Source organism: Macrobrachium rosenbergii, chromosome 4, assembly GCF_040412425.1.
Source record: "Macrobrachium rosenbergii isolate ZJJX-2024 chromosome 4, ASM4041242v1, whole genome shotgun sequence".
Taxonomy (NCBI): domain Eukaryota; kingdom Metazoa; phylum Arthropoda; class Malacostraca; order Decapoda; family Palaemonidae; genus Macrobrachium; species Macrobrachium rosenbergii.
Window position 1 is genome coordinate 57,433,353 of NC_089744.1, and position 13,805 is coordinate 57,447,157.

General features: G+C 38.0%; 1 protein-coding gene across 5 annotated transcripts in view; it reads right to left on the reverse strand.

Annotated features, from left to right (window-relative positions):
- Wdr92 (WD repeat domain 92) overlaps nt 1-11,259 on the reverse strand; it is a 52,720-nt gene extending 41,461 nt beyond the window's left edge. Inside the window, exons 1-2 of one of the 5 annotated variants that reach the window (XM_067097666.1) lie at nt 10,875-11,259; nt 5,187-5,256 (exon numbers count right to left, since the gene is read on the reverse strand). In XM_067097666.1, the coding sequence (XP_066953767.1) occupies nt 5,187-5,256; nt 10,875-11,006 (202 nt within the window). In that variant the 5' untranslated portion in view covers nt 11,007-11,259. Of the gene's footprint in view, nt 1-5,186; nt 5,257-7,361; nt 7,478-10,640; nt 10,765-10,874 lie in introns of those variants that run through there. The other 4 variants (XM_067097657.1, XM_067097673.1, XM_067097692.1 and 1 more) reach the window with 4 other exon arrangements.
- Between the last annotated feature and the right edge of the window lie 2,546 nt (nt 11,260-13,805).

Sequence of the window (13,805 nt, forward strand, 5' to 3'; positions counted from 1 at the left end):
GACAGAGCGAAAGTAAGCGAAAGTGAGAAAGAAAGTGAGAAAGAAGTGAGAAAGGCTATGTATGTGAGGGAGGTACCCTGATGTGAAAGGTATAATGAGTATGGAAGTAGGGATGTGCATGATTTCTTTAGGAGTATGAAAGGTTTTGTCAGGATAAGTATGGGGAGAGTAAGAGAGTGTGGGCACGAGAATTAGGAGAGTATTTGACTGGTTTTACTTGATATGTATAGGGTTATTATGAGTGTGGGGATGTTGAGTATGACAAGGTGAAAGCTAGACTAGTTGAGCAAGCGAGGCGTATGAAAGCGAGTGTTAAGTATAAGAGGAAGAATGGATTTGATGAGGCAAGAATGAAAGCTGGGGAAACCTTGTCACTGTATGCTTGTAGGCTGAGATGTTGGCAAGGAAGAAGTTTGGGGATGATGGGATAGATGAATGTAAGGAGTTAGTAATGAAGTTGTTAGGGACAGTGCCAGATGGAGTTAGAGAATTTGTGAACTTGAAGCGGAAGGAGAAGAAAAGATGGACGAATGAAAGGTTGACTTGGGGAGAAATTTTGGAAATTGTAGAAGATTATGAGCTTGACAGGGTTATAAAAGAGAGCAGAAGTGTAAGTGTAAGGGCTGGGGTAGATGAGAGAGGGTGCCAGAGTTTGGAAGCTTTAGGGATGCAGTGTTGAGGGGCCCAATGAGAATGGCAGATAGTGTAATAGATAGGAGTGTAAGAGCAAGTAATGTGGAGGTGCCAGTGAGGATGAATGGTGGGTTTGTAAGGGAACAACGGGTTGAACGGGTTAGGGATAGTAGTGTACAAAGGGGAAGGTCGATGAGTGGAAGTCGAGCGAAGTGTTTTAGATGTGGAAAGGAAGGACATACAAAGAATGAGTGTAGGTGGTCTTTGGGAGTGTGTTTCGGGTGTGGGCAACCGGGACATTTGGTAAGGGAGTGTCTGAAAGATAGGGGTTAAATGCTACAGGTGCGGACAGGTGGGACATATTGCTAATGGTTGTAGGGGTACCCGAGTGAATGTAATATGTGGCAACTGTGGTAAGAATGGGCATTATGCGAGAATGTGTTCAGAACCGAGAGCGAAGTGTGTCGAATGTGGAATGGAAGGGCATGTATCAAGTGTATGTAGACGAAAGAGGGTGACTGTGACAGCGAATTCGGGAAACTGAGTGTGAAGGGGGTTCAAATGGGTGGATCCTCCAGGATGCAAGCGGTGCGTGTGATGCATGTACGTGAGGGGTTGTTGCATGAGGATCAGCAATTTGTTTTGATAGAGTATGGTAGAAAAAGTAAGAAAGGGAAGAACGTAAGTAAACTGAATGGTCGTAAGTTGTGTGATAGGGTGTGAGTGCAAAGTGGAAATGAGTGATAAAGCATGTAATACGGATGAATGGGATGGTATGAATAGAACCTATAGCATATGCGGGTTTGATATAACTGAGTTGACTGAACGTGTAGGGGTTGGTGAGCGGTTGGAGGTGGGCGAAAGTGGGCGAAAGTGTAAGAGTAAGAGAGCGTAGCAGTGATAGACGAGTGATTGAAAGCATGAATGAATCATTGCAAGAATTGGAAAGGTCAATGAGCGAATGGGATGGGTTAGTTGAAGAATTGGGGGAGGTATTCGGGAACGAGTTAGAGGGTATAGATGAGATTGTGGATGAAATTGAGAGTGGGAATAGTGAAGAAGATAGCGTGAATCTGAGAGAGAATGGAGGAGAAGATGTGGATTTGAATGTTGCTAGAAGAGAGAATGATTCTGAGAGAATGATTGCGTGCCCGCGAACGCGATCTAGAGGACCTGCTAGTGAGCATCCATGGGTGTTATGTGAAGGCGATTTGAAAGAGGTGTGAAAGGTGTTGGTTGGGAAATGCTAAAAAAAGGGGGAGAAATATAGAGGATGAATAAATTTGTTTTATTTAGCATTTCCCAACGTTTTGTGTGAGAGAGAGAGAGAGAGAGAGAGAGAGAGAGAGAGAGAGAGAGAGAGAGAGAGAGAGAGAGAGAGAGAGAGAGAGAGAGAGTGTGTAATTGTCGTTAGTGAGTGCTCAAAGTTGTTGGAAGAGGGATGAGGTCGTTAGTTTGTTTACGGCGCTGTCTGTCTATGGAATATATGTGAGGATTTTTCGGTTTTAGAGTGAGTCTTGAGCTGAGTTCTGTGCAAGGCGGATATTGGTGGTAGATTGTTGTATGTTCCGTGAGTCGAGTGTTTTCTGTTGGATGTTATTGTTGTCTGTGCATGTGTCTCTTTCTTTTTGCTGGTTTTTTTTGGTTGGAAGTCTGTTTTCCGGGTTTGTTTGTGTAATTTTGTCTACTGTGTTGGCGACCGTGGACATCCTCAACCATCTCCCAGCAACCGAGGATCATAGTGAGTATTGTATGTGGTTATATGTTCAGTGTATCTGTGTTGTGTATTGTTTTTTGTGTTTTAAAATCCCGCCACAACACCTCACAAAGAATTGAATAAAGCACACAGACAAAATCTTAGTTGAAAGATGGGCAAGACTGAACAACAACACTCCTATGCCAACATTTGATTATGTGATCAAGTCACTTGTGGGTATCTTTCTATCTTGCTGAAAGAGACTCAATCTGTAAGCTAGAGAAGACACTTTGTCAAGACAGACAAAATACAAGTTCAGTAGTACGTAAGGGGAAAAGAACCCCATAAAAACACACGTTAGCGAGAGACTATGAAACGCAGGAGCGTCTGTGTACACCGTATCACACACTTGGCTGGAAAGCAATTGACCATGCGTAGCAGGCTCAGACCAGGGCAGGCTAGGGCAAACAGGAAGCCAGTAGATTTCAGTAGAATGACGAGTACATTTAGCCAAGACATGCAGAGTGCAGTGGGAATCTCCTATATATGAAGGTGTAGGAGTATCTGTATCAAAACAAACATGATTTTGAATTGAATCCAAACAGCCAAGAATCTGACAATTTTTGCTTGTTTATAGATGGTGAAGTAGTGCAAGACACCAACAAAACCAATCTGTATCATTCGCATCAAACTGCTGATAGACCTTCAACAATGGGGAAAATGAAGAAATGGGTTGATGTTTGCCTGTGAGAGATGACTTTTTCTTGCTCTACTTTACTGATGCCTTGCTATTCTAGATGAGAGAGAGAGAGAGAGAGAGAGAGAGAGAGAGAGAGAGAGAGAGAGAGAGAGAGAGAGAGAGAGAGAGAGAGAGAGAGAGAGAGAGAGAGAGAGAAATATGTACAAGGGAGAGCTTCCATACTTTTTTTGTGTGTAAACTTTTTACAAGCTTTTTCATATTACAGTATAGGTAAATTTCACCTGTGTACAGTAATGTAATTATAATGTACAGCATGTTACATGAGAGAGAGAGAGAGAGAGAGAGAGAGAGAGAGAGAGAGAGAGAGAGAGAGAGAGAGAGAGAGAGAGAGAGAAATTTTTTCAATTGGATAGATTTCGATAGTTTCTGGGGGTTTTTTTGTGAGTAAACTTTTTTTTCGCATTTCTGTATTTTGTCTTTGGATAAAAATAATAATTTAGATTAGCCTATTTGCTGTATACAACTGGAAACATTTAGGACACGTTGATTTGCCATTATGTAGGAGAAGAAGCCCGTCCTGGACCAAAGTACTACAACCAACTGTGTCACCACTTATCGCCTGTAGAAAATTTTATAATCAACTCGATGTGGCGAGTGCAGAAAATTGCTTAGAGTTTTTTTTTTTGTTCCATGCACATGCCATTTCCTTTCCTTTCAAACTTATATTTCTTGAATCAGCAATGGTCAATTTTAGCCCAGTATAGGTATATACTTTACCTTACATTGCACAGGAAGGGTAACTACATTCACAAACAATCCCACTCCAGACTAAACCTGAGGAGAATGAGAAGCTTAGGCATGGAAAGCAGGACAGCACACATGTAAACACCCAATGACACCAAAGAACGTGGTGGGTTAGAGCAGGTAAGCAGAGGACTCCCCCACTAGCCCATCTACTTTAAATTAACTACCTTGTTATCAAGTTTCAAGTCACTCCGAAGAATACTTCTACATAACAAGCTATGGTTTATATTTACATAAAAACAATAAAAATTTCCCTCAGCAACTGAGATTTTTCTGTGGCACTAAGACAACATAAACCTGAAAAATAACAATGTTCTATTTTGCTGCCTTCTATTGAAAGTATCAAGAACCTATTAACATTTCTTCCAGATCCTGACTGGTTTGGATCAAGGAAATAAGTGTCAATTATTACTATGGAAACTTAGTTTTTCTAAACATGTCTAATTCTGTGAAACTGTCATAATCAATGTGTAAACTGAAGTACTATATTAGTATTACTTTACATTAATAAATTTCATCTAGAACAGACTTCCACCCAACATAAGGACTTATGGAGTGAACACTGAATCAGTTACTGATTTAAGACAGCTTCTTGGTTTACAATTGACTCTTGACTTGCAACCTTTCCCAAGTTTGGCACTTGGGTCATGTTCGACAACACAATTTCTCCTTGCTTAATTAAATCAGTACTCTACATCTAGCATAAAGATATGCGTCTGCACCCTCTTACAATTCAGTTAAATAAAAAAAAAAAGTCATTCAAGAGTGAAGTTCATTATCAGATAATCACAAACTATCAAAAAGCAAGGTTAGTAAGATAATTTAAGGCTCAACTCATTTTGAGACAGCAGAATGACTATAAAAATCAAATCTTTCAATTTATTAGTGCCGCCCTCCCCCACAACTCGCAACTGCATCAAAGTGTCATGAGTTTTGGAGGTTGTGATGACCACATAAATGAGCAAAGTAGTCAGTATTCAATGTCTTCCATACACTGCTGAACAGCAATTATAGATCTAAAGAATCAGTTGATGTAAACTAACATGGATTATTTTAATTTTTCAACTTATAAAATCTCTTTCAGAAGTCTTGATAGGCTACCCAGTTATCAAGATATATTAGTTTAACTAAACCAGCATATTAAACCTCCTGCATTTCACAGGGTTTCAGCACAGGCTTTTTAACACAAAGGGATGGTGCAAAGAACCTTATTACTGCCTTCTGCTTGCCAAGCACAAGACACATTGCAAGATACCCCCTGAGAGGATCCAGGAAATGCTGACATGATCCCTTCTTACTGTACTGTGCAACTACCAGACAAATAAAAATACAGTAACCATATGTTGTACATACCACATTTGAGGGCTTTAGGACGTTCTACATTGTGCAGTAAATTCAAAGATCCTTCATTCATTTCAAAAATCTGGAAAAAATAAAAACTTAGCACTTTAAAAATATTATATAAGCATAATTATCTGATAACTTACCAAGTGAATAATTAACTTGAGATGCAATTTCCCAAAAACTTAATTTACAGTAACATTCATATTGTATAAACTTGCTTTAACCCATTACCACATTTCGAATAAAACTAATCCTCATTTTACACATACATACAATTAGGCCATTTTAAAAGTTCTTTTAATGATTTTTAAGTTAAAAATATACCTAAAATACTTTACAGATGGTTAAATTTGCACACTGATATTAAAATATATTTATCCTATATATAGCATATCGAGTTCTTTACAGCAATTAAAGTATTAAATCGAAGCTATATACACTTAAACCAGGATAGAAGACTTCATTGATTTTGCACAGCGTCTATTTTTGTATCAAGGTAGAAGAGACTCTTTAGCCTTGGCAAGAAACTCTTCTAGGAGAAGGACACACTGAAATCAAACCAGTGCAGTGATTCTACCCTTGGTAGGGAACCCTTCTAAGAGAAGGCTACTCTGAATTCAAACCATGTTCTCCAACCTTGGACTGTGCCATAGCCATTGTACCGTGGCCTTCCATGGTCTTGGGTTTGAGTTCCCTTGCCCGAGGGTATAATCAAACATTTATCCTCTTTTTTATTCACTTTCCTGTTTTTTTGAAAAGTGTGTGAGACAGGCTGCTAAGAAAGCAAAAGTTGCTTGATGGATTAGTATCAGGAAAATGCCTTCATCTTAACCTAATCTTTTCCTACTGAGCACCTATTTTTAAATCTATCCTGACTGTCATAACCCCACTGTTGAGGCGAACCTGGCAGATTTCATTTGCCTTACAAGGTGTGCTGGCCCCACCTTGTCGACCAGTTGCTCCCGGCAGTTTTTTCAATGACATTTGGACATGTTTATTTATACTTTCAACAGAATTTTTGTAAATGATGTAAATACAGTTGTTGTTGATGGTATATACTGTTGTTTACTGTTCTGTTGATTTTTACAACGTTATTATTGGGTCTACTTATTAGTCTGATACTGATTTTATGTTGTAAATTTTAATCTTTTCAGGAGACACCGAGTTGAACCTGGGCCTGTGACTCATTGTAGTAAGAAAAGTTAGAAAGTACTTTCCTCAAATATCCGGGGCTTATGGTCGAATTTTCTTGTAAACAGTAACAAGTCAAAGGTTGAGTTTTTAATCCCAGAGTTTGATGGCCCTGATTTTATTTATCGTCGTAACATCCCACATACGCAAGGCATGGCTGTAAACCCTAAGTCCGGACAACCTATTTATCATCAAAAAAATTTTGGAGTTCTTGTGTTTCAAAATCTTAACTAAGTCCTACAATGTTTACGTATTTGCTGTTTACCAAAATCCAAATATTGACAATTCTATATATGACTCTTTTGGAAAGGATTAGTATGGCTTAGTCACAAGATTCATAAGCTTCATTCCTTATTTGTGGAGACTGTAATGCAAGGCACAGCGAGTGGTTAAATTCAAATTCTACAGATCAACATGGCCAGTCTGCTCTAGAGTTCTGTATCCTCTGATTTAGCCCTAGAGTTCTGTATCCTCTGATTTATCCAGCTAATAGAGGAAGCCACGCATATTTCTGGTAATAGATTAGACCTCATATTCACAGATGTTCCAGCTATTGTTAAGTCCAAGGTCTGTGAATATATAGGCACTTCTGATTACTGCGGCACTGAGATGGACATACCTGTCAAACAGTATACAATATTCCTAATGCCACCTTTGGAAAAACGATCTGGCTGAAATCCAGAGCCAATTGGGATCGTATTACTGAAGCTTATAAGGAACTTAATATTTCAGAAGTTATATTACATCCTGATCCCAAGTAGTAGTTGCATGAAATGCTGATGGCTATTTTAATACGATATGTAATGGCTATTTTAATAACATATGTCCCTACAAAGGTCATCAAATTTAGGACAACTGACCAGCCATGGTTTGATGATACATATACACAAGCCTACCAAGACAAACAGACCAAACTCAAAGCATGGAAACAAAATCATTCAAATGAAAATTACACCATTTTTGTTGAGTCACCGTGCTGTGAATAGAACTTACCATACAGCTGAGAGAAATCCTTGAAGAGGAAACTTGGAAGGAATTACTCAACTTTATCTGTGGTGGACCAAATTGGCATCATCTATCTTTGGGCAGACTTGTCTTCCATTCCACCACTAACAGATGATCGTGGATTGGTTACTGGACCTGGGGAAAAGGCTGAACTGCTTCATTGAGCTTTTGAAGCTAAGCAATCAGCTGAGGATGTCCCTCTCCCTGATACTTGTCATCCTGAACCTATTTCTTACAAAATTTGCCCCAGGGTTGCTATGAAAATTCTGGATAATCTTGATAGCTGGGGTGGAAATGATCCCGACGGTTTCTTCCCTTTGCTTTTTAAAAAAGTTTCTAGTATGTTGTCTCCCAAAATTAGTAGATTCTATAATTTTTATGTTGATGTAGTATCTTTGTGGACGAGCACACATGCTTATTCCAAAGAGTGGCATATCTGCAAACTACAGTAACTACAGGCCAATTTCTACTCTACCTGTGCTCTCCAAAGTTGCTGAAAAAGTTTTTTCTAAGCCACTATATGTGGAATCTAAAGGATTGTTAGTTAATAGTCAATATGCATACAGGAAGCAGTTAGGTACCTGTGATGCTCTTTTAGACTTGACATGCCATTTACAAGGGAACCCTTATTAGGATTTTGAGTGCAGAGCAATTGAAATAGATTTTAGTGCTGCATTCATTTAGTAAATCACAAGGCACTTACTTATACACTTCAAAATCTTGGAGTGGGTTTCTTCAAGATTTCCTTATAGGTAGGCAGCAGCGAGTTGCTGTGGATGGGATCTTCAGTGAACCAAGACCTATTATACCTGGAGTTTCACAGGTTTGTGTTCTTGGTCCACTGTTATTTTCAGTGTATACAAGTGACATGCATGTTGGCCTGAAAAACAAGATTAAGTATGCCGATGATGCAACACTTGTGGGTGTAGTCAAGTCTCCACTTATGAGAAATGAAGTGGCCCTTGTCATCAATTGGGACATGGACTGGATCAGTGAATGGTGTAGTCAGTGGGATGTGAGGCTGAACTCTAGTAAAATGAAAACACTATTGATTAGCAGATTTCCTAAAGATTTCCCATCCCATCCTCCCCCTCAGGTGGATGGAACTTTACTGAATGAGCCTGAAGCTTTAACTGCTGTGTAACTTTTGATTCGCATCTTACTTTTGAGAAACATCTAATGAAAGTTTCAGCAAATACAAGAAAGTTTAGTAGTGTATTGTTTGTAACGCCTCATATTTTTATAACAGTGATAAAATCAATGCAAGCTGTTTTAGGTTATTTGTCCTTCCTTTACTAGAATACTGTTCTCCGGTGTGGATGTTTGCTTCTGCCTGAGAGTTATCTCTTTTAGATAGAGTGATTCATGGTGGTAGGTTTCTGTTTCCTAATAGTAGCGGTTATGACTTGGACCATCGACGAATGATCTCGTTAGTCACTTTTTCATAAGTTGTATTTCACCAGGAGCAACCAGATTCACTGAACAGCAGCACCAATATGCAGTAAATGTGCCTCGCTGTCAATCGTCTCAGCTCCAGAGGTTCTCTATTCCTCACATAGTTGGACTGTGGAACAACCTCCAAGAGGATGTTGTGCTATTGGTACTTCAGGAGGATGTCGTGCAACTGGAACTTAAGGAGGATGTCGTGCAACTGAACTTCAGGTTCAAGTGAAGATGCAATGCATTACTATTTTAATATTCTCCTTGCATTTTAATACATTTTATCTATTTACTAATCCATTTTTGTTTTTGATAAGTGGAATCTCTTCTTTTTGTATTTCCCTTTACCTCCTCTTCCTACTGAACACCATATTTTTTGGAAGCTTGAATTTCAAGTCAATGGGCCCTGTTAGCTTGTTTCATATAAATAGGTTTAATCTTCTGAATAATAATAAGGCCTCACTAAAGGTTTAAAAAAAAAAAAAAAAATCATCCAAGAAGCCTAATCAGCCTATGCTAAATCTACCATCTTTAGAACTACCAAAGTAAGTTAAGCCTCATTTCAGGCAGTTTATCATTAAGACAACATCAATGTACAGTACTTATGAAATAAAAGGGGTGCACAGTATAATAGAAATGCATATTTACATCCCATTAATTACAAAACAAAAGGGGCATATAATAGGTATGCAAATTTACATCCAATTAATTATAAAATACAAGGGGTGTACAATAGGCATGCATATTTACAACCAATTAATTACAAAAAAAAAAGTGTACAATAGGTATGCATATTTACATCCAATTACAAAATAAAAGGGGTGTACACTACAACAGGTATGTATATTTACATCCAATTAATTATTACATAATAAAAGGAGTGTATAGCCTATAGGTATGCATAATCAGATCCAATCAATTTTATAATAGAATGGATATACACTAGGTAAGCATATTTACATCCAATGATATTGCTTATGTCATGTACTAAAATCTTTTACATATGATACTGGTAAAAAAATTTTTGTGCAGGCATCTTCTTCACATTTCAGAAAGACAAACTGACAGGTTAGGGATACGATGTGCTTCATCAGGCAAGGGATAAAGTGTTTTCCCAAACCAAAAAAAAACCATTTCTCATTTCCCCCTGTGAGCCCCCAGAATTACCAGTTTTAAGGGAAGCGGCAGAACAATAACTAACCATTGCATAGGCTACTATTAATATGTTTCCACCTATTTCTAGATTTTATCCTTTATCCCTCCTCAAACACTAAAAACTTCATGCGGGGATCTCCTCTAGAACTATCCCATGTCAGTCAAAACTGGGGTAGTTTTGAGAACGACAGGAGCAGGCTTGAACACTACCTCCGAGCGGATGCTTAATCCATGTTTCCGGTATTCAGTTGCTACTCCCACGTGGGTTAGGAAGGTCGAATTAGGTCATGATATAGCATTCTAAAATAAGTTTAGGTTTTTCACTGCCAGAATCTGCGCCTGTGTTCTGCCCCGACTCTCGAAAGTGTCATACTAGGCCTAATAGGCCTATTTCTATATTAATGAGTTACCCTATACTGATCAGCCGTATGTCAGACTAGCCTAACACACGGATTACAGCCTAGCCTACCTGTACATCCATTATTGGGACTCAGAAAATTTTAAGTAAATTATCTTTTGCCCAATAAGAACAATGGAAGAATAATTTCCTAATGTCAACTAATATACCAAAAGAACCAAGTCAATCCATTAATATTTATGTACATTAGTAAACTAAACTGGGTATAGTTTGGCCTAAAATCGCCACTGACTGAACTGGCCTACGCTACTTACCCAAGCCCTACGGTAGGTTAAGCTAAGAAAACTAGCTTTAGGCTACTTGTCGCTTACGGATTTCGAGCCTAGGCTACTTGTCACAATTCAATTACAAAATTACACTAATCACACTGTTCCTTTAATGATGGGTTAACGAATAGAAACTTAGAAAGTTCTAGAGACTTTCTCAGTTGGGATACACAAGTCGTGGTACTTGACAATTTTTAAGTGGCATTGCCTCCTATTTCTCACCTGCAGTGCCCCAGTGCCTCGTGGATGACTCCCTATAACGACTAATTTCGCTGACCGTGGAATCCATTTCACATCGAATGCGTTGTAGTTTAGAGATTGTTCAGAGTAGACCAAAATTTGCGGCTTTTCCATCGTTGGACGAGGAGACTGTTCGTAACACGTCAACTACGTACTTCGGAAGTTGGATTGATAATCTACTTGTCATTATTAGGTGAAAAGATGACTACGAAGACTTGAAGTGCAGGTAACAAAGTCGAGAGACATTTTAAAATTATTCATTTTATTATTTAAACTCATATTTATTTGTAAAAAGAAAAAACTATCTGTAATATTTTAAAAAATGGGTACAGCAGAGCGCGAGGGGAAGACCTGCATTAGATTTCAAGCTATGACAAGTTAAACAAATTACAGGTTATGTCAAAGTATTTTAGTGGTTTAATTTGTTATTTTATTGGTTTTGATTTAATGTAAATAGATTGCCATAGTCGTCTAAAAAGTTTCGCCTCTCCTACACTGTCACCATGACGACGGCTTGCATCATAATTTAAATCCAAAGGCGGCAATTGCTTTTGTTAGGTCTGCCCTTCTCGTCAGGATGGGGGTTTGGAGAAATTTGTAGGTATACTAAAAAATAAAAGGAAAAATATGGGGAAGAAAAAATTATGAAAAGTATAACATGGCGAGAAAGGGGGAAATGGAAAACAGAGAGGATGAGAGAACAGGGAAAGAAGTCCCAAAGAAAAAAATACAAGAGGATGGGAAGATTGAAAACAATTTGGCACTAAATATGAGATATATAAAGTATCTTTCGTGCGGGTAGGACGTGTCTGTGAAGGGCTCTGTGAAAAGTGCCTGACTTGCTCGATGTTCAAAGTGAATACGAAGAAGAGGAAGAAAAAGAGAAAATAAATACTGCAGAAATTAAATCAAGTAAAGGGAAGATCAAACTATCATACGAACATTACCTCATAATTATTGAAGAAGCACTTAAAGATGGAACACTAAAGAAAATACTGAAGAAGGACATTGCTCTGGGGAAGTTGATGAGGAAGGAACTTGCTGTGAAATGTGTGACATATGGTTCCATTATGAATGTTCAGGTATTGAGGTTAGATACACACCTATACTTTGTAGTGATAACATATTGTACATCTGTAACAATTGCAAGAGGCCTGAACAAAGAACACACAAAAAACTCATTGAAGATGAACTTAAAGAAATAAAAGAAAACACAGAGATATTAACAAAGTTGATTCAGGATTCGGCTCAGAAAATTAGTGATGTAATGATCAACATGGATGAAATCCAAAACAAAATTGATAATGTTGATAAAGATGCAAAGACCATGACAAACATGGACAAAACTTATGCTGAATCAGTAAAGACAAAAAAAAGTGCTTCTGATCAAATCTACAAATGAAGAGAGCACAGTAGCTAATGAAATGAGACAAATTATGAGTAAAATAACGGCGCCGTTGAACAGGTTAAAACAACAAGAAATGGACACTTATTTGTAAGAAGATTTCCAGACAAGAAAAACTTAGAAAAGGCAAAAATGGAGATTCAGAAAATCACCACTATATCAATAAACGAGAAGGGTAAACTTAAACCAAAAATAAAAGTAGTCTACGCCCTGAAGGATGATGACATTGTCGATAACATTGTAAAGAAAAACCCATGGGTTGGTAGCCTCATTTCTGAAAATGACGACCTGAAAATTGTAAAGAAAATGATAGCCAAAGATGACAAATATAAACACTATATATATCATCAAATGCACACCACAAATACGAAAGGCTATCTATGATAGAGGTGACAAGTTGTGTACACTGCATAGCCGTTGCAAAGTATTCGAATGTTACATGCCCTATCAATCAATGCTGTAAATGTCAGGAATTTGGTCACAATGCAACAAATTGTAGAAATGACCAAGTTTGCCCTAGATGTGGTGAAAATCACAAATCAGATGAATGTGGTAGCAACATCTTCAAGTGTAAAAATTGTGTAAAGAAAGGTCATAGTGATACTAAATATAAAACATATGATGGCAATAACTGCACAGTATATAAAGAATGTGTCAAAGGTGAAAAATGATACGGATCATGGCTTTGACTAATACTGTAATCTTACATGCAATTTAATACAAGAAGAAAGCAAATTTAAAAAAGAACTAAAGACTCTCCTATTCTGCAGGAACTACGATACTGACGAGAAAACACTGAAAGACAATTATAAAGTATAAGTAGCACCTTATTTTGAAAACGTACAAGGGCCTGCCAGAGAGGGAATTATCCCTGTGGAGGGCTGTACATAAAACCAAACAAAGTGAAAATGACAGGAGATAAATCAAGTGACAAAACAAGGATGCAATTCAAATGCAAGCAAAGGAACGGGAAAGACGCTGTGACATAGTCACACAGGTCCTTTTCCTTTTTTATTCACCATTGTAGACGACCTTACATACGTAAAAAAATTTATTCTAACGGTTCTCATTTAAGTGTCTCTTTTACAAATAGTCTTCCTGCATTCGGCTGTTCGTTCCTATTAAAGTATTAAACATCATACTTGTATTTCAGTGGAATTTTATTATAGTGTACTGTAATGAAAGAACCTCACAAGATGCTTTAAGAGTATCCTATATCCTCTTTCATTTTGGCTTGGGGGTGGAGGATAACAGCTCTTGGGCCTCCGCAAGTCAACCCCTTTTTATGTTTTAGGGTATCAAAATTATTTGAGGCAGCAGGCATTAAGGATACCCCCACTTTCGTCTTTAAATCTGCCGTCTTTGCCTGTTCCCCCTGCACTGTACTAGCAGAAAGTTATCAACTTAAAGTTATTGTAACCACCAGATATCCTACCTTCCTTTGTTCTTAGACCTGCACACATGAACATTGTGTCCTTCATCTGTCGCCAAAGCAAGTGATCCTCATT